The sequence below is a fragment of the Sminthopsis crassicaudata genome, chromosome 4 (genome assembly GCF_048593235.1).
Source record: "Sminthopsis crassicaudata isolate SCR6 chromosome 4, ASM4859323v1, whole genome shotgun sequence".
NCBI classification, from domain to species: domain Eukaryota; kingdom Metazoa; phylum Chordata; class Mammalia; order Dasyuromorphia; family Dasyuridae; genus Sminthopsis; species Sminthopsis crassicaudata.
In genome coordinates, this window is record NC_133620.1 from 311,368,667 (window position 1) to 311,390,222 (window position 21,556).

A 21,556-nucleotide genomic window follows, 5' to 3' on the forward strand; every position below is an offset into this window, starting at 1 on the left:
TGATATATTTTTAAGTATTTGTGATAAAAAGACCAAAACTCAATGGAAAATTTGACATAAAAGTTCCAAAAGCAATATAAGGAAAACAAAGACTAATTATAAATTACTCATTCAGGTAAAACTATTTACTTCTTAAATATTCTTAAGATTGTCATTATTGCTAGGATAGTTTGAAAGGGACTAAGTTGTATATGATGATATAATTCTAAAAAACAAAATTAGGTAGGAAAAATTTTAAAGGAGCAATTATCTCATTCAAGTTGAGGGTGAAAGAAAGAACTCATACAGAAAAAGCAGGTAAAGATGGAGGGATTGTAATACTGAAAGCTTATTTTCATCAGATTTGGTTTAAAGAGGAAACAACAAATACATATAAAAGAATATAAAACCTTCTAAATGTAAAAAAGAAATAGGAGGATTAGGGATAGGATAAAGGAATGACTTTTAGAAGGTTATGTACATTAAGATTTAGGAGGGTGGGGAAGGATAAATTAGAGACTCTTGGAAGAGTGGTAGGATAAATATTAGATAGGAGGATAAGAGAAGCAGATAAAGTAAGTGGAATAGGACAAAAAAGCTAAAAAAGAAAATAATGAGAAAAATAATGGGAGGGAAATTCAAAAAGAGTAATTATAACTCTGAATATGAATGGGATGAACTCACCAATAAAATAGAAATGGATAGCAAAATGGATTAAAAATCAAAATCCAAAAAATATATTATTTACAGAAACACATTTAATAATATGGCAGTGTTGTGCCACAGTTCCCTTTTATTATCCTGACTGAGTTTCCCTAATTATCCTACCTCGTTTCCCTGAATTGTTTTTCCTCACTTCCTAACTGTTCTGTTCAATCCCTCACTCATATTACATGATCCAGATAAGGAGAAAAACCTTCTGTCTTAGACATCATCAGAATGTCCAGTACCTCTCTCTCCCCATCCTATAATCCTAATTTATCAGAATGTCCCATGCCTCTCCCCACTCTATCAGGACCAGATTGATAGTCCTGTTCCTGCTCTCAGCACTCTGACTCCACCCCTGCCTTGGTCTACCCCTGTAGCTGAGATGTGTATATATATGTCCTTGAGAATTCACATTGTGGCTGGATTCTTGGAGATGATAGTTTCATTCAACCCTGGGACCATTCAGCCCATGGATCCATTTGATCCTAGTAAACTTCTCCCTTTCAAATAAAACATAATAAACTCTCTAATCTCTATCTTGCCTCAGTTTCTCTGGCATTACAGCAGGAAATAGGCATAGACCAAAATCTCACGTTTTCTACCAAAATAAGGTCAAAATGGGTTTATGGTTTTGACATAAAGAATGATACTATAAGTAAATTAGGAGAATAAACATGTTTATCTGTCAGGTCTTTGAAGAAGTGAGAAAATCATGACCAATCAAGAAATAGAGAACATTATGAACTACAAAATGAAACCTTTTTATTACATTAAGTTAAAAAGATTTTGCACAAATAAAACCAATACAGTAAAGATTAGAAGTGAATGAAGTGAACTATGAAAACTATCTCACAAGATGGAGACTGTTCTAAAAACTGAGTGAAGGTCAGCTGTGCCTCAGCGCCAATTTCTTTTTCCAGAAATCATATGGTTTACAAAGAATGGGATCATATATCCCTTTTCTTTGTGAGACTAAGTTAAGGCCACTTTGACATTAAAATGCCCATATAAGCTAATTTAATAATTCTAAAGATGTGGTTGGTTTAAAAGGTTTTCCTCATTTATGATTTTAGAATGTGAGGGCAAAATTTGGCCTGATTAATCAGGGCAAAGGTCCAGCCTATAAGGAGTGTTACCCCAGACCCATATGTAATCATTATTTGTTTTACTCTACCTGGCCTCTCCTTGTCTGACTGCTTTTTGGGAAGCAGATGACCTTTCTTGTGAGATTGTAATAAAATTCCTTTCTGCTTTTGCCTTGAGAAACCTTGATTTATTTGTCCCACGCAGAAGGTAAGTAGAAAGGAAACAATTTTTATAGCCAGTGTTTCTGATAAAGGCCTCATTTCTCAAATATGCAGAGAGAATTGAGTCAAATCTATAAGATTACAAGTCCTTACCTAATTGAAAAATGATCAAAGAATATGAACAAATAATTTTGGATGAAGAAATTAAAGCTATCCATAAGTCATATAAAAATGCTCTAAATCACTATTGATTAGAGAAATCTAATTTGAGGTACTATCTCACATCTAATGCATTGGCTAAGATGGGAAGAAAATATGATAAATGTTGAAGGGGATGTGGGGAAACTAGAAAATTAATGCATTCTTGGTGGAGTTGTGAATTGATCAGCCATTTTGGAAAGCAATATGGAACTATGCATAAAGGGCTATAAAACAGTGCATACCCTTTGATTCAGCACTATCTCTAATGCATAATGCATCTATATCCAAAAGAGATCATAAAAGAGGGAAAAGGATGTTCAAAAACATTTTTAGCAGCCCTTCTTGTAGTGACAAAAAAAATAAAAACAAACCCTGGAACTTGAGATGATGCTCATCAGTTGAGAAATGGCTGAATCAGCTATAATATATGGATGTATGGATGTAATGGAGTAATAAACTGATGATGATGAGCAGAACCAAGAGAACATTGTACACAGTAGCAGCAATATCATGTTATTTTAATATATAATAATGTATTTTAATATACTATTGATATATTAATAGTAATTTTAGATTTTATTTATAGTTTTATTATTATATTATAAATTTAAATATTATAAATGTTATATTTATATTTTAATATTAATTAATGTTAATATTAAAATAATACATTTTAATAATTATATTATTAACTATGATAAACTTAGCTCTTCTCAGCAACACAGTGATGCAACACAATTCTAATACACTTGTGATGCAACGTGCCATCTGCATCTAGAGAGAGAACGATGGAGACTGAATAAAGATACAAGCATATTATTTCTTTATGGTTTTTTCCTTGTGGTTTTTCCCCTTTTGTTCCGATTTTTCTTTCCAAACATAACTAATATGGAAATATGTTTAAAAGTATTGTATGTAAATATATATCCTATATCAGATTGCTTGCTGTCTTGGGAAAGGGGAAGGGAAGAGAAAAGAAACAATTTTGAACTCAAAATTTTACAAAAATGAATGTTGAGAACAACTATTACATGTAATTGGAAAAAAATACTATTGTAGAAAAAAAGAAATAAGCAGAGCTAGGGACAGAGCAAAAAAAAAATGGAGGGCTAGAGTAGAATTTATCATGCTTCAGTTGATGCAAAAAAGGCAACAATCATGATCTCAGGCAAACTTAAGGTTAAAAGAGATTTAATTAAAAGAGATAAACAGGGCAATTACATTTTAATAAGAGGTACCATAACAAATGCAACAATAGCAATACTATACCAAATATAATACCAACTAAATTTTTAAAAGAAAAGTGAAATGAATTATAGGTGGAGATAGATAGTAGCACTATGACATTAGGGAACTTTAATCTTACCCTCTCAGAACTAGATAAATCTAATTAAAAAATGAATAAGAAAGAAGTCAAGAATTCAACAGAATTTTAAATAAGCAAGATAGAACTGAATTAGAATAAAAAGGAATATACTTTTTTCTCAGGAGTTATGGTACCTTTACAAAGATTGACAATCCATTAGGACATAACATTTTTTATAGTTAAAAGCAGTGATATTAAAAGTATTATTTTCAGATCATGATGCAATAAAATTATAGTTAATAAGGAATCACAAAAACATAATTAAAAACTAATTGGAGATTAAACAACTTAAAATCTAAGGAATTATTTTGCCTAATTATATTACAATAAATTTAACAATTTAAGTGAAATGGAAGAATAACTTTAAAATATATAATTGGCAGAAAGGTTAAAAAAAAAAGTATCTAAGTAGACCTATTTTATCAAAAGAAATTGATCATAAATAAAATTCCTAAGAAAAAAGCACCAGGACCAGATGAATTTATAAATGAATTTTATCAAACATTTAAAGATTAACTAATGCTAATGCTAAATAAATTATTTGGAATACTAGAAAAAGAAGGGATTCTATCAAATTCCATTTATGAAATAAAATATAATACTGATATCTAAACCAGGTGGAGTAAAAATAGAGAAAGATAATACTGATATCTAAACCAGGTAGAGTAAAAATAGAGAAAGAGATTAATTTCTTTAATGAATATGGATGCAAAAATCCTAAATAAAATACTAGCTAAAAGATTGCAACAATACGTTACAAAGATAATATATAATGACCAGGTAGGAATGCAGGAATGGTTTAATATAAGAAAACTTATTAACATAATTGATTATATCAATGACAACTTCCCCCTACCCCTAAGCAGAATATAGTTAGGGAAGGATATATTTATGTAGTATACATATGTAGATATATACATACACACACACACACACACACACACACACACACACACACACACACACACACACATCTTTCCTAGCCTTGCTGACTCTGCAATAATGCTGCTCCTAATTTGCCTTATTATTACTTAAACTCCCCCCACCCATAGATTCCACCCTTGTCTTCTTCCCCCACTCTTTGTTTCCCCATCTGCCCATCCCTCCCTCCTTTTTTCTTTATAGATTTTTGGGGGTGCTATACTTTTCATGGTATAAATGTAGTGTTGCCTAGTTAACCCATTCCCAATGTGAGTAGCTCCCCCTTCCCTTTTTAATGCCTCTCTGTCTATTCTTCCTCTGCATTTCACTTGTATAACATAATTACTATTTTTACCTTAACTCTACCCCAGTTTTTCTTTTGAGCTGCCCTATTGTTTTTGTTAATCTTAAAAATATGATATTCATTTCCTATGTAAAAAAAAAATGTCCATACTGATTTCCTTGAAATTGATCTTTGATATTGACTCTTATATGTTAAAATTTCTAAAGTTTAAGGTTTGGTTGAGAAAAGTCCTGAAAATCTGCAAGCTTGTGGAATGTCCATTTTTTTCTCATTAAGTATTATAATTTTGTTGGATGTGATATTTTTGGCCACAGGCCTTGTTCTTTTGATTGTTGTAGATGTGATTCCAGGACCTGTGGTCTAGTGATTGTGATTACTGATAAGTCCTATAGAATTATAATTGTAACTCCAGTGCATTTTAATTTTTTTTCTTGTTTCTTGCAAAATTCTCTCTTTGACCTGAGAGTTTCAAAATTTGGCAGTAATGTTTCTATGTGTTTTCCACAAAGGAACTCATACAGGTGATGCTTAGTGAATTTTTTCTGTTTCTACTTTTCCCTCATGTTCTATCACTCCAGAATAATTTTCTTGGGTTATTTCTTGAATAATTGTGTCAAGACCCTTTTTTTTTTTGGTGACAACTTTCAGGGAATCTAGTTATTCTTATATTTTCTCTTCTTGATATGTTCTCCAGATTTGTTCATTTTTCCATTCTGTATAATCTCTTTTGTTATTTTTTTGGTCTCTCATAGCTTCACTGGCTCCCCTTGCCCAATTCTCATTTTCAAAGACTTATTTTCATCTTAGAGATTCTATATCTCCTTTTCTAGTAGATTAAGTTTTTTTTTTCCATAATCTTCTTGTTTTTTTTTGAATGGTTTCAGGTTTTGTTTTTTGTTTTGTTTTGTTTTGTTTTTTTCTCAATGTCTCTCATTTGATTTTCAAATTCTTTTTTGAGTTCTTCTATGAATTTTCTCTGGGCAGAAAGCCATTTCACATTACTCTTTGGGATAGAAGCTTTTTTTTTTTTTTTTTTTTTTTTTTTAAATTCAGTCTCTTCCTCTGAAAATGAACTCCAATCTTCCCTGTTCTCACAGTGTTTCTATGGTGGGGTTCTTTCTTCTTTGCTAGTTCATGGTATTAGTGCTGCCCTTGGCCTTTCCTCAGCTCTCTCCTCTGACCAGGAACCCCACATCAAAAGCTCCCCCCTACAGCAAGTGCCCACAGCCAACAATGTTTCCATTCCATTAGCCCAGGACCATGTCCCTGCAGCAAAGCTGGATCTGGTGTTTTTAAAGATATAAGGTTCCTACAGTCTTCCCAGATTCAGACTCTTAACTCCACAAACAGTCCAGGAGATGAAACTTTCTGTAGTTTCTGCTGAGGCTCCAATCACACCCAACTAACCTGAGGCTCCGCACTTGGTGTTTCTATGGGAATAGCCTGGAGATATTTATCCCCAGCTACAGGTCTTCCAATCTTCTTGGGTTGTATCTGGTAGATCTCTGTTATGCCCCAAGTCTTCTTCATTTTCCCCCAGTCTATGTTCATCCTGAAGTGCAAATTGGTTCTATTTGTGGTTCTATTTGCTCTAATCTGGAGAGCTTGAAAATTTACCAATCTACTCTGCCATCTTCCCAGAATCCTCCCCAAGACTTAAGTTTTTGAAATAAGAATTTTTTTTTGGTAAAAATTGTTGGGAAAACTAATCTATTGGGCATAAAACAATATCTTACATGATAAATTCCCAAGATGAGATCAAAATGAATTAGAGATACTACAAGAATATTTGAAGAACATGGAACATATCTATTAGACTTATAGATTGGCAAACAATTTATGATTAAATGAAAGAGTAGTGTGAAATATAAAATGGATAATTTTGATTTTATTAAATTTAAAAGGATTTGTCTAAATAAAACAAATATAGATATGATCAGAAGGAAAGCAGAAAAGCTGAAAGGAAATTTTACAAATATATCACAGATAAAGATCTCATTCTTAAATATATCAAAAATGTTGTCAAATCTATAAGAATATTAGTCATTTCCTAATTGACAAATGGTCAAAAGATATGAACAAGCAGTTTTCTGATGGATAAATCATAATAATTTATAGTCACATAAAAAATGTACCCAGTCAAATTGAAATAACCTTGAGATAACATTTTACACCTATCAAAATGGACAAAATGATTGAAGGGGAAAGCATCAAATGTTGAAGAAGATGTGGAAAGATTGGAACACTAATGCACTTATGATGGAATTATGAACTTATCTAACCATTTTGGAGTTCAATGTGGAATTATGCCCAAAGTTATTAAAAATGATTTTTAACTCATGTGGTTCCAAAGGAGAAGATGAGACTCATGATTTTCTATAGCCTTCACTGACTCTCCCTTATTCAAATTCAATTCACTTACATGTCATGGCATCACCTCCCTGATAGTATAGTCATCTTGGAAAACAAAGAACAAATGACAATATTATCTTTTGACACAATATTATCACTCCTAGATCTATTTCCCAAAATAATTAGGGAAAAAGGCAAGAAACAAGAAACAGAGACCTAAGCAATCCAATTTCAAAAAAAAAGAAAATGGGCAAGCCATAAATTGCCAAAGGGGAGGAAAACAAATTAAATTTAAAAGTGAATTCTCCAGCAGATTCTGAGAAGATGGCAGAGGCAGACCAGAACCACAGGATAAAACAGTTTTCCTAAGACAAATAGAGAAAACCCCAGGAAAGACTCAACCTCCAGTGATATTGGTTCAAACTAAATTAATAGGCAGTCTCAGCCTTAGAAATATTTTGCAGACAATATGGAAGCCTGACAGCTGAGTAGAAGAAGATTGAAGGACCTTCCACTGTCAAGGGATACTAGGTACTGATCAAGGCCATCAATTCATGGAGAAGAAGATAGCACAAACCTAGCGAGGAGGGGGAATTCCTGTTGAGCATGGAAACAGGCAGAAGACAGACTCTGGTTTTAGTTCTATCTCTGGGATAGAAACAAGATCATTTATGGGACAGTGTGACTGGGGGCCCTAGCTGTGGCTGAAGAGTGAAGAAGAAAGCTTAAGATTAGACCCAAAGACAGATCTCAGAAAATAACAGTAAAAAGTAGCTAATACTTGGTATTACATCACCCATACCTCAAGACTATAACTTGATTACACTAATAACTGCAAAAAAAAAAAAAAAAAAAAAAAAAAGTAAACTAAAACAATCAATAAATATAAGTGAGTAAGCAAAAGGAGAAAGAATCCAACCATACATATATAGCTACTATGAGGTTAGAGATCTAGATTCAAATTCATAGGAAAATGGCTTTCGTTTAAAAAATATATATTATATATATATATATATATATATATATATATATATACTTGAGAGGGGGAGCAGCTAGTTGCTGCAATGGATAGAGAACCAGCCCTGAAGTCAAGAAGACCTGAGTTCAAATCTGACCTCAGACACTTAACACTTCCTAGTTATGTGACCCTGGGCAAGTCACTTAACCCCTATTGAGAGAGAGAGAGAGAACTAGAAGTGGGCAAGGTAAAGCTAATGACATTCTAAAACACCACGAAATCATAAAACAAAATTAAAAGAATGAAAAATACAAGAAAAAGTGATATTTAACAAATTGAAAGACTTTCAGGTTTGGGGGCAAAAAACCCAGAACTGAAAGAAATTATGACATGCAACATTTGGGAGAAATATAAAGTAAATATTAAAAATCAATTATACGTACTCAATAAAGTGAAACATTAGCAATGCTTTTATGATTGTCATCATTATTCAAATAGTTTGGGGGAAAAAAGGTTTAGGTTGAATTGAATACGATGGAATGATTTTTTTTAAAGCTTTTTATTTACAAAACACATGCATGGGTAATTTTTCAACATTGACCCTTGCAAAACCTTGTGTTCCAAATTTCCCCTTCCTTTCTTCCACTCCCTCCCCAAGATGGCAGGTAGTTCAATATATGTTAAATCTAATATATGTATACATATTTATACAGTCATTTTGCTGCACAAGAAAAACTGGATCAAGAAGGGGACAAAAAAAACCCGAGAAAGAAAACAAAATGCAAACAACAGAAAGAGTAAAAATGTAATGTTGTGGTTCACACTCAGTTCCCACAGTCTTCTCTCTAGGTGTAGATAGTTTTCTTCATCACTGAATAATCGGAACTAATTTGAATCATCTCATTGTTGAAGAAAGCCATGTCCTTCAGAATTGATCATAGTATAGTCTTATTGTTGCCATGTGCAATGATCTCCTGGTTCTGCTCATTTCATTTAGCATCAGTTTGTGTAAGTCTCTCCAGGCTTCTCTGTAATCATCCTGTTGGTCGTTTCTTATAGAACAATAATATTTGATAACACTCATATACCACAATTTATTCAATCTCCAATTGATGAGCATCCATTCAGTTTCCAGTTTCTTGCCACTACAAAAAGGATTGCCACAAATATTTTTGCACATGTGGGTCCCTTTCCCCCCCACCCCTTTCAAGATCTCCCTGGGATATAAGACATTGCTGGGTCAAAGGGTATGCACAGTTTGATAACTTTTTGAGCTTAGTTCCAAATTGCTTTGCAGAATGATTGGATTTGTTCACAATTCCACCAACAATGTATCAGTCTCAGTTTTCCCACATCCACTCCAACATTAGTCATTTTCTTTTCTTGTCATCTTAGCCAATCTGAGAGGTGTCTAGTGGTATCTCAGTGTAGTCTTAATTTGCATTTCTCTGATTAGTCCTGATTTGGAGCACCTTTTCATATGACTAAAAATAGTTTCAATTTCTTTATCTGAAAATTGTTCATATTGTTTGATTACTTATCAATTGAAGAATAGCTTGAATTCTTATACATTTGAGTCAATTCTCTACATATTTTAGAAACGAGGCCTTTGAATGTAAAAAATTCAGAACCTTTGAATGTAAAAAATGTTTTCCCTTCTAATCTTATCTGCATTAGTTTTGTTTGTACAAAAACTTTTTAACTTAAGATAATCAAAATTACCTATTTTGTGATCAATAATGATCTCTAGCACTTTAATCACAAATTCCTTCCTCCTCCACAGGTCTGAGAGGTAAACTATCCTGTGTTCTTCTAATTTGTTTATAATATCATTTCTTTATGTCTTGATCATGAATCCATTTTGACCTTATCTTGGTATATGGTGTTAGGTGTGGGTCAATGCCTAATTTGTGTCATACTAGTTTCCAATTTTCCCAGAAGTTTTTGTCAAATAGTAAATTCTTATCCCCAAAACTGGGGTTTGGGAGTTTCTCAAACACTAGATTGTATAGTTATTAACTATTTTGTCTTGTGAACCTAATCTATTCCACTGATCAACTAGTCTATTTCTTAGTCTGAATGATTTTGATGACCTCTGCTTTACAATGTAGTTTCAGATCTGGCATAGCTAGGCCACCTTCATTTGCTTTTTTTCCCATTAATTCCCTTGAAATTCTTGACCTTTTGTTCTTCCAGATGAATTTTGTTGTTATTTTTTCTAGGTTAGTAAAATAGTTTCTTGGGTATCTGATTGATATTGCACTAAATAAATAGATGAGTTTAGGGAATATTATCATCTTTATTATATTCACTCAACCTATCCAAGAGCACTTAATATTTTTCCAATTGTTTAAATCTGACTTTATTTGTGTGGAAAGTGTTTTGTAGTTTTGCTCATCTAGTTCCTGATCTTCCCTTGGCAGATAGATTCCCAAATATTTTATACTATTGACAGTTATTTTAAATGGAATTTCTCTTTGTATCTCTTGCTGTTGTATTTTGTTAATGATGTATAAAAATGCTGATGATTTATGTGGATTTATTTTGTATCCTGCAACTTTGCTAAAGTAGTGGATTATTTCTAATTTCATTTTAGTAGATTCTCTGGGATTCTCTAAGTATATCATCATATCATCTGCAGCATATCAGACCTGCAATCTGATAATTTGGTTTCCTCATTTCCTACTCTAATTCCTTTAATCTCTTTTTCATCTCTTACTGCCAAAGCTAGCATTTCTAATACAATATTGAATAGTAATGATGATAATGGGCAACCTTATTTCATTCCTGATCTTATTGGGAATGGTTCCCCATTATATATGATGTAAAGCCTTTTATTTTCAAAACATATGCATGGATAAAGAAGGAACAACATACACACATAGACACATACATATATGAATATGTATGTATGTATAAAAGTCTTCTACATTTCAAAAGAAATAAGATAGCAAGGGGTTAAGGTGGGGGAGAATACAAGAGAGGAATTTAGGGGAGAGGAGTACAAGCTAGTGAGTAGAAATAAAACAGAGAAACAGGGAGGGATAAGATAAAAAGTTTGAGAAGGAAAGTAAAGAAAAATAGAAAGAAAATGCACAAGTAATTATAGCTTAGAATGTGAATGGAATAAGTTTAGCCATAAAATGGAAATGGATAACATTAAATTTTTTAATTCAATGTGTTGCTTTCACATAAAAATAAGAGATACACACAAAGATAAAATAAAGGGAAAGAGTAGCATTTATTGTATAAATAAAAAGCAAGGATAGTAATCATGATCTCAAAGTTAAAAGACAAACATGAAAAATAAACTATATGCCAAAAATATTATTTAATATTGTTTTTAGACCATTTTAAATAGCTGGACATTATAAAATTTTTGAGTGTATACTTGTCAAAACAGAGAGATCTAAATCAAAGTAATACTTACTGTTCATGAGTAGATAAAGCCAATACAGTTTTTAAAGGACAATTTTATCTAACATATCTATCTAAATATATTCAATGTGATCCCAATTAAATTACTAAAAATTATTTTACTAAGTTAGAAAAAAATAATAACAAAGTTTATTTGAAAGAGGAAAATGTCAGAAAAAAACAGGGAAAAAAGATATAAAGGGAGTAGATTCAGCAGTATCAGACCTTGAATATTATAAGGGAGAACATTGTTAAAGTGTAAAAAATATAATTTTTATTATTCTAAATTAAAATGTTCTTGTTTAAATAAAATTTAGGTTACCAAAAATAGAAACAATGCAAAAAACTTGGCCAAAAAAAACACAACCTTTTATAGACAATCTCAGATAGAATGTGATTAGCTTGAAATATTGTTGTGGAGTAGAAAATGATGAGCTAGTTGATTTAGGAAAAAACATGGAAAGACTTGGACCTATGTAGGAAAATGCTTCAGAGAAATAGATGAGGTAGAAATAAGCATAATATGATCTTACACATATGTGTCTATGTTTATGTGCATATATGTGTATGTCAATAGATATCTATGTGTATGTAGATATATCCACCCTTAATTGTAGACTTCTTTAGGGTGGTGGGAGAAAGAGGGAGGAAAAACAAAATAAAAATTACACAGCATAGAACAAAAGAAAATCAACAAAGAAAGAAAAGCTGGGCAACTTTGAAAGCAATGTATAATATTTGTCATATAAGTTCTCTTGAAATAAAAACATATTGTTTTATATTGAATCCTCACTTATGGTCTGCTATGTACTTGGAAATTTTTTTTTAACTATTTTCTTATCAAAATATTCTGCAGTAGAGGATAATCAAAATTACCTTATTGTTTTAAATTGAGATTGGTTATTTAATTTTTTTGACTAAAAGATTTTTTAAGTGAAAAAAAAGTATTTCTTGACAAAGTATAAAGATAAATTCAATTACTAAATTTTAAAAATGCCCTGCCAATATCCTGATATATATCACATATCAGTTTTAATTCAATTAATGATTCCACTTATATTTTTCTATTTAAGTATAAAATTTTAAAAATTTTGAAAAAAATTTAAAAAGTGAATTCTCTCAATCATTTAAAGAGCAAGGAAGATTTATGCTATAAAAAGTACTGTTCCCTTGTCCAATCACATCTTGCCAAATCTCAACCATTAATTATTCTCAACATCTGCTTCCTTTGCTCCATTTTGAAACCATTACAAGTGTGCCCACTAAGTTGTCATTTGATCCCATTTGGACCTTCACTACATTAAAATAAACCCTCTAATCTTCCCTAGTTGATTTGCTATTTGCTCTCTACAGTGGTTGTTATAAAACTTCTAAACTCTAGATTTCTTCTCTTCTCAACTTTTCTAGATTACCTCTACTAACATTCCCACTCTTATCTGTAATTGTGCCCTAATTTCTAAATCCTCTGCTTTCTAACTACAAAGAAAAGAAGATAGATTTTCATTGATTTAAATAATAAATGTTATATAGTGATCTCCCTGTTACTAAATCTAATGAACTTTTCTCTGTCCTAAGTACTTCTTAATAACCTCTCTACAGTCTTTGACACTCTGTTCTCATGGATACTCTCTCCTCTCTAAATTTATTGTGACTCTCCTCTCCAACTGCTCTTTCTTCCTCAGTCTCTTTTGCTGAATAAACATTTAACTCACACCTACTAAACATGGATATCCCTACAATGATATGTCCCCTGGTCCTTTTTCTCTTTTTTTGGTTTATACTGTGTCACTAGCTCCCATGAACTTCTCTTCATGTAGATGATTTCCAGAGCTATAAATTCAATCCCAGTCCCTTTCCTGAACTACAACTGTCTTTTAGACATTTTAAATCAGATATTATATAGGAATCTCAAACTATATGTTCATAATAGAACTCATCATTTTTTCCCCAAATTATACCTTCTTCCTATCGACAAGGACACCATCCTTTTCCTAATCAGTAAAGCTCTCAAACTCCGTTTTTCTCCTTGATTTCTTATTATTTTCCACATATCTAATCCTTTGCTGAATTGTTCTTCTACATTTATAGCACCATTCACATGTGATACATTCTCTTCTCTGACAACATAGTCATCACACTAAAGTCATAATTCCTTACTAGAATATTACAATAGCTTTCTAATTTATCTCCTCACTCCAATCAATTCATTTTTTTACTCAGCTGAGTAAGTGATTTTTTTGAAGCTTAGTTATAACCATTTGAACTCCTCTACCTTATCTCTTCTACTGAGTTATAGTGGCTCCCTATTACCTCCAGGATAAGCTAGTCCTCTGACATTAGAAGCTCTTCATAACATGACTCTACTATTTTTCTTTCTTTTCTTTATAGCTTTTTATTTACAAGATATATACATGGGTAATTTTACAGCATTGAAAATTGCCAAGCCTTTTGTTCCAATTTTTCCCCTCCTTCCCCTCACCCTCCTCCATTAGATGGCAGGTTGACCAAATACATGTTACATATGTTAAAGTATAAATTAAATACAATATATGTATACATGTCCAAACATTTATTTTGCTGTACAAAAAGAATCTGACTTTGAAACAGTGTCAATTAGCCTGTGAAGGAAATCAAAAATGCAGGTGGACAAAAATAGGGGTATTGGGAATTCTATATAGTGGTTCATAGTCATTTCCCAGAGTTCTTTCGCTGGGTGTAGTTGGTTCAATTCATTACTGCTCTATTGGAACTGATTTGGTTCATCTCATTGTTGAAGAGGGCCACGTCCATCAGAATTGATCATCATATAGTATTGTTGTTGAAATATATAATGATCTCCTGGTTCTGTTCATTTCACTCAGCATCAGTTCATGTAAGTCTCTCCAGGCCTTTCTGAAATTATCCTGTTGGTCATTTCTTACAGAACAGTAATATTCCATAACATTCATATACCACAATTTATTCAGCCACTCTTCAATCGATGGGCATCCCCTCAGTTTCCAGTTTCTGGCCACCACAAAGAGGGCTGCCACAAACATTCTTGCACATACAGGTCCCTTTTCCTTCTTTAAGATCTCTTTGGGATATAAGCCCAGGAGACTCTACTATATTTTCAAGCTTCTTATATTTTATTGTCCTCCAGGCCCCCTAAATACAGATAAACTAGCTTATCTGCTAGTCTTAAAAGATGACACTCCAAAGTGTCAGGCTATAATGATTTATGCCCTCACCTCTACTTTTTGGTTCCCCTGGCTTTTTTCAAGATGGCTCAAATCTCATTCTTTCCTCATATTTTCTGATCTAAAGTTGCTAATGCTTTTGCCTCTTAGGTTACCTTCCACTTATTCTGACTATATCTTGTATGTACATTGTAATGTACATATCACCTCACAATTAGAATGTAATCTCCTCAGGACATAAATTGTTTTGCTCTTTCTTTCTATATACAGGATTTAGCACATCTCTAACACATAGTAAAAGTTTAATAAATGCCTGTTGGTTGATTAATAGACACATTACTGAAGAGATACTTAATAAAACTACACCAAGTGATTTAAAAATAATTTTAGAAGAACAAAAGATCTAGAATCTCCAGGGAAATCATGAGGGAAAAACAAATTAAAGAATCATGAAATTATCAGACTTTAATATATGATCGGGAAGGGGAAATGGAAAAATGGATCAGGAGACAAGCCTTAATAAATAAGAAACAGAAATAATAATAAAGTAGTCCAGTGTGTGTCAAATACAAGAACATAAATTATTATTTCTTTTAGCACCTATAGGGAAAACTCAAAAATATTTTAGCAGAAACTAATTTTAGACTAAAATATTATATCATTGATCTGAATGGAATCTAACTCAGGCCAGTTGAGTAATGAAGGTCTTGGGTTAAAATGCAATTGCTCATATAGGTGCTGCTCCAGGATGGTAATGCTAGGTCACAAAGACCCATAGGGAAAAAGGAATTCTGCTAAATTGGAATTCTCCAATTGTCCTGGTCTATATCTGGCCACTAGTTCCAAATGGCTCTGGAAGAGAAAGTGAGGCAGGAGACCTTGCAAAGCCATCCCTCACAAGGCTGATGAAGATAGAATGTCTCTCTAAGTCTGAAGTCCTCTGTCTTCTCTGAGTCTGTCTCTGTCTGAGTTTGTCCCAGTTTATATGCTCTATTACAATTACATCATTACAGTATACTGGGTATAAACCAATCATTATATCACTAGGGAGGTTATATAACTAAGGTTATTTGTTGTAAGATTAAATCAACTATACTGAACTAGAGAATTCACATGCTAAACTAAATAACCATTTTCTTATCAATTTAACTGAGTTAACACCTTGTTTAAATCAATTATCCTGAGCCATAAGTATATTTCTCCAAAGTTCCTGCCCTTTAAAAGGACCCTTCAAACTGTTTTTCCATCTCAATTTATATCCCAACCTAGTTGAAGTGAAATAGCACTTTAGGTGTGCTTCAAATAAGATCACCCTTGCAAAGTGACTTACACTGCAGTTCACATTAATGGTTCACTCTTTTTGCTTTCTTTCTTCTATTTTATACAATCAAAACATTTGGTAGATGCAAAGCACTTTAGAAATCATCTAGTTCAATTCCCTCATTTCTATTTTTTAATTTTTATTAATGCCATTTGTTTTTATATAACCACTACTTCACAATAATCTGCTCCCCAAGAACCTACTCAGGGAGTCAACCTTGTGACTGACTGTAAGCTCACTCCTCCAACTAAGTTGGGTCCTCAAAGGAACAGATGTTACTGCTAGAGTTCTAAGAGTAACTCTATCCTCCTTTCCCATAATAGTATGCTTTAACTAACAAATAGCCAGAGCGACAGTTAAATAGTGCCATAGATGGAGTACCAGTCGTGAAGTCCAGAGGATCTGAGTTCAGGTTTTGCCTCAGACACTTACTAGCTGTGTGTCCCTAAGCAAATCACTAAACTCCAATTGCCTAAACAGTCACTATACACTATACACTATTAAAGTACACAGTACTTTAATGAAAACATTTATTCAAGTGGTTTGTAAGAACTATGGTTTAAAGCAATTCTTCCCCAAAACCTGGGGTTTTTGTATCTCACAATTAAATACAGTCTGTATGGGAAAGAATGGATGCTAGTTTAAAGGAGAAAAATTGTAATATGTGTAGGGAATATTATATGGCCAAGACAACTTACATTTCTGCATCTGCAAATTTCTGATTTCCTTTCTTTTTTTTTTTTTTTCAGAAGGTTGTTATGTTCATTGTGGAGCATGATATCAATGACCCATTGATTAATGAGCAATTGGGTTGGTTCCTTGAAGAGCAAGAAATCTTTACTGGACTAGTGGGTCTGCACTTCTTAATATGTGATGCCTTGGTTGAACCAAGTCAATGCACTGCTAAGATGATTTGAGGAGATCATTCAGCTGCTGACCTTACTCCTCTCTAGGTTTGGATACTATTTGTGACTGTATAGAGTGAGACTGGATTTTTCTCAGGGCTTAGCTGGATGCATTGATTTGCTAGATCCTTGGGCTTGATCATCAATAAGCAACCTCAGTAGGTTATACAGTACCATTCTCAGTTGAAATGTTATGGTACTTTTAAAAACTAGAATTGCTGCTATTAATCTTTCATGCTAGAAGAGGGATCAATGACATCAGCAAGTTGATGTTTTGACTTGCAAGTAAATTGGATTTAAGTGAGGCAGAGCTGTGCAGTGTTCATCTTCATTCTCTTCCAGATTCATTGGAATCCAGTGGCAAGACATAGGTCAAAATGGTTGGTGATGGCTCCATTGGAGTGGAAGACCTTGGCCTTTTCCTAGTCTCAATTTGTCAGAGGCAATAGCCATTCAGCTAGAATACTAATTTACTCAACAGCCCTTAGCCTAGTGGAAACTTCTCCGGTCCAATTCCTCAGAGACTCTTTTATGTAGAGTTATTCAAGCCTCAGACTTCTAATGTTTGAAAAGATCTTAATTTTACATTCAATTTTACATTTTCTTTTCTTGGGTTTTTGCCCATTAAGGTTTTAAATTTTGTGAATATAAAAGGAGGGGTCACACTCTTAAAATAAGAAGAAAAAAGAAAGAAAAATAAGTACTTCAGCAAACTAACACAACTATAGAGTTTGATAGTATATACAATATTCTAAATTTATGGTTCTCTCCTATCTCCCATAACTGAAAAGAAGAGACGGAGATACCTCACCCCATCCCATTCTCTCTGGTCAAATTTATTCATTACAATTACATAACGTTTAGTTTCTTTTATATTGCTTTTTCCATTTACATTCCAATCCCCTCTTTTCAAAGAAAGGTAAACTGAGTCCAGAAAGGAGAGGGAATAGTTTAATGCCATACAACTACTCATGAGGGCAGATAAAAGACCTGGCTTCTCATTATTACCCCAATTATCCATCTGCATCTTCTTTAGTTCTTCAATTTTACTCTTTCCTGATTCTCCCATAGTGGAACAAACAATGACTCTAGAGTGGAAGGATTTAGGATGAAATCCTACCTCTTTTATTTACTTCCAGTAGCACTCTGGGTAAATTTCTTAACCTGTCTACTTGTTGTTCCAGGCTTTAGATTTATGATCTGCTTTTTTGTATTATGCTAAATCTTGGGATCAGTGAACTGTTAGACCTTAGAAGTGATTTAGTCCAGCCCTCTCATTTTACAAATAAGGAAACTGAGTCTAGAGAAATTAAGTGACTTTCATTGACTCACAAAAGTGGCAAGATGTGATTTTAGTCCACCTCGAATTCCAAATCCAGCATCTCCCCCCTCTCCCCTTCCAAACCCCTTTCTCCTTTCCTCCGGCAGTCCTTTACACCAGATGATAGCTTTCCACAGCCTTGGAACATATAATGTGTATGCCTATCCCTTCCATTCAAGAGTTCATTCCACTTCGAGTATGTGGGGATTTTTCATTAATGAGCTCTTAGAAACAAGTATCAGGCCCTTAAAAAAATTAAGTGGAGAGGAGAGAACTTCCAACTGGAGCCAAGTGATTCCCCGAAATGGGACAATGCCCTACTGTCATCATTATTTAGCCAAACACATCTCAGATTCACCGCCCCTAGACAACCGCCTAATTTATGTGCCCGCTCTTTGGGTATGCTCAGTTCCCCCTCCTCTCTCTATCCCTGCTCAGACTGATGATCCTCCGCAAGGCCTCAAGAACAGTCCCAGCTCTCCAGAGCAGTTTGGGACACACCTCTCGGGAGAGCTGCGTATTTCCGCGTGGTAGGGAAGCCCCGGCTAAGTCCGCGGTGCGCTCCAGCCCGGGTTCCAGGTCCTTGGGAAGTTCTTTAAGAGCCCGAGCCCCGAAGCAGCTCCAGCTCCTACTGTTCGGCCCCGCCCCTTCTCGATCGAAGCCGGGAGCTCGAAGCTGTGAGCTCAGAGGCAGCCCAGCCCGGGGGCGTCATCGAGCGCAGCCACCCAACTCCAGCTCCAGCTCCAAGCCGGAGTCCACATCTCTTCTCCACCTCTTGTTCTTCCCTTCCTTCCCTTCCCGGTCCTCGAAGGCAGACCCAACGCCCAGCTAGGGACCGAGCCCGAAACGGACAGCATCTGCAGCCGGGACCGGGAGACAGAGGGAACCTGTGGAGCTTGGGACCCTGGCGTTCTCAGAGCCCGTGACTGCTAGAGACTCCAAATAAAGCCCCTCGCCTAGAGATTTAGCTCGGCTGCCCTGCCCTGCTGCTCACTACCCGTGCTGGGGAGCGATGCAGGCTGCACTGTGAGCCCCAGGCAGCAGGGCCATGTCCGGCTCTCGTTGCCAGACACTGTACCCCTTCACTGGGGAGCGGCACCGCCAGGGGTTGCGCTTCGACGCCGGAGAAGTGCTCACGGTGCTTCAAGTGCCGGACGGGGGCTGGTGGGAAGGGCAGAAAGAGGACGGACTCCGTGGCTGGTTCCCCGCGAGCTATGTGCAGTTGCTAGAGGTAAGGTTGCGGGGCTAAGCGCGGGTGGGGTGTAAGGGCCCTATCTAGCGGGACAGGGAACCATTCCCCTATTTTCACTCTAATCCAACGCCAGCTTCGAGGATGGCAGAGCACCAACCACGCCACCACTGAGTGCCAGTGTAAGGATATGCCAGTAGCCAGGAGAGGCACTGCTGGGGGTGTGTTCAAGCGCAGTATCTTCCTTGGTCAGTTCCTGCCTGACCAACTTAGAGCTCTGCATTAAGGGAGTAGGGGGTAGGAAACTGGAGCTAAGTGGGGCCACGGAACGGAATGTAGCCCATTCCTCTCCAAAGTCCCTGCAGCGCTTTTCGGCGTCTAGGGAATGGTGTGCAAGGCTTCAAGACTCTTCTTTGCTCCCCTGCCTTCTCTTCTACACATACAGTTCCATTCTTCCTCTTTTCTCACTTGTTTCGTTCTCTCACTCCTTCCTGCTTTGAGAGGCTAACCTCATTGAATTAACTGAAAACTTAGAATTCGGGACCTCTCCAGCTTCCTTGAGTTCAGTTTGAGTATCCTTCCTCAGAACCTTTCTGAGGAACAGACTTTTGGAAATTTGCGGTAGGACCTTCTGGGAGGTGTGGGACGGACCAAACCACACAGTGGAGAGGAGTACATAGTCTGCCAAGGAACAAGGAATGGGCCTCAAAATTTCCAGTGACTCTAACTTGGTGTTGTAGGCCAGGTGGTGAATTGCAAACTTGTTTGGTGCTGGAGAGTCACAAATAGCAGCAATAGCTTCCCATCTGGAGCTCATCCAGTAGGCATCATCTGAGGAATACTCATCACAACTAGCCGGTCCTGGCCCCCGACCCTTCCTTCCAACCCATATCCAAAGAAGGAACCAGCCTAGGCTCAGAGAAGGGAAATGACTTGCTCTTGGGGTGCTAAATGGACACCAGGATACCTTTGACACTAATGACCAATGATAACTCCAGCTAAATAGAGTTCTCCTGTTTGTTGTTTAGGTGATATTTAGGGATCCAATCCAAATTAATCACTGATTTATGGCCATGATTATATCAGACTCCTATCAAACCATTAAAAATTTAAAATAGGAAGACATTCTAAAATGCCCAGTCCAACATTCAATTTATAAAGCAGGAAACTGAGGCCTAGAGAGCTGAACTTATTTGCAGAAGGACACACAAATGTTAACAAAAAGAAGCAGGAATCAATTTAGGATTTCTTAATCTAAATTCCGTCATCTTGTCCTGCAACATATTTTGATGACTTTCATCAGATCATTCTGATCTGAAAAATATCCCAGAAAGGCCGTGAACTTGAAATTCTTTTAAGATTTTTTAAATGGGGTACATGATCCAAGGAGGTAATGTATGTAAAATGTTTTGCCAAACTTAAGGCTATGCAAGTCAGCTACCATCATCATTAACATCGTTAACTTTTGTCTGATACTTGACTCAAATGGGGGATCTTTATCATCATTATCAATTAATAAATCAATGGGATGCAAACACTAGATTGGAATCAAAGGACCAGGAATTAAGCCATTGTCATTATTACTTATGTAATACACATGAAGAGATTAGTTAACCTTACTGAACCTTACTAACTCACTTAACTAATTAATAGTTAACTTTACTGAGCCTTAACTAACTTAATAATGTGTCCAAATTTACCTCTGATACCCTTTTTGTTGCAGATACCCCTTAATATTGCAGAATTTCCATTGCCTGTCAAAGGTCATACAAAAACATTGAGAAAATAGAATGTCTACTGATTCAGTACAGTTCCACAATAATATTGAGAATTATTTTGAACAAAGTTTTGGTAATTCTATTGGCCTATGGGGGCAAAGGACTGCATAAACTGTTAATAGGGTCCCTTTTTAGAAATACATTTATACTATATTTTGAAGGCAATTGCATGCATTTTGACATGTATGCATCATGTTACTGTATCTTCCATTGTTCTTATGCTGATGTTTGCTGAATGAGTGAATGATCTCATTATGATGCACATTTAGTTAGATCAGTTCAAATGGCATCCCTTGAGTATAGTATATTGTTTTATTTATTGTAATGCAGAAATCATGTAACTTACAAAGAAATTATAGAATCTGAGGTATCCTCATCCTCATAGTTTCCTTCTCTGAGGTTTAGATTAT

The 21,556-nt window shown here is 35.0% G+C and overlaps 2 protein-coding genes across 3 annotated transcripts in view; both read left to right on the plus strand.

Annotated features, from left to right (window-relative positions):
* Positions 1-19,105, plus strand: part of LOC141540774 (myosin-13-like) — a 130,107-nt gene extending 111,002 nt beyond the window's left edge. The window contains 2 exon segments of the mRNA XM_074264742.1: positions 16,703-16,801; positions 18,782-19,105. Of these exon segments, the coding sequence (XP_074120843.1) occupies positions 16,703-16,801; positions 18,782-19,105 (423 nt within the window).
* Positions 18,677-21,556, plus strand: part of GAS7 (growth arrest specific 7) — a 270,755-nt gene continuing 267,875 nt past the window's right edge. The window contains exon 1 of one of the 2 annotated variants that reach the window (XM_074312075.1): positions 18,677-19,410. In XM_074312075.1, the coding sequence (XP_074168176.1) occupies positions 19,228-19,410 (183 nt within the window). In that variant the 5' untranslated portion in view covers positions 18,677-19,227. The remainder of the gene's footprint in view (positions 19,411-21,556) is intronic. The other variant, XM_074312074.1, reaches the window with a different exon arrangement.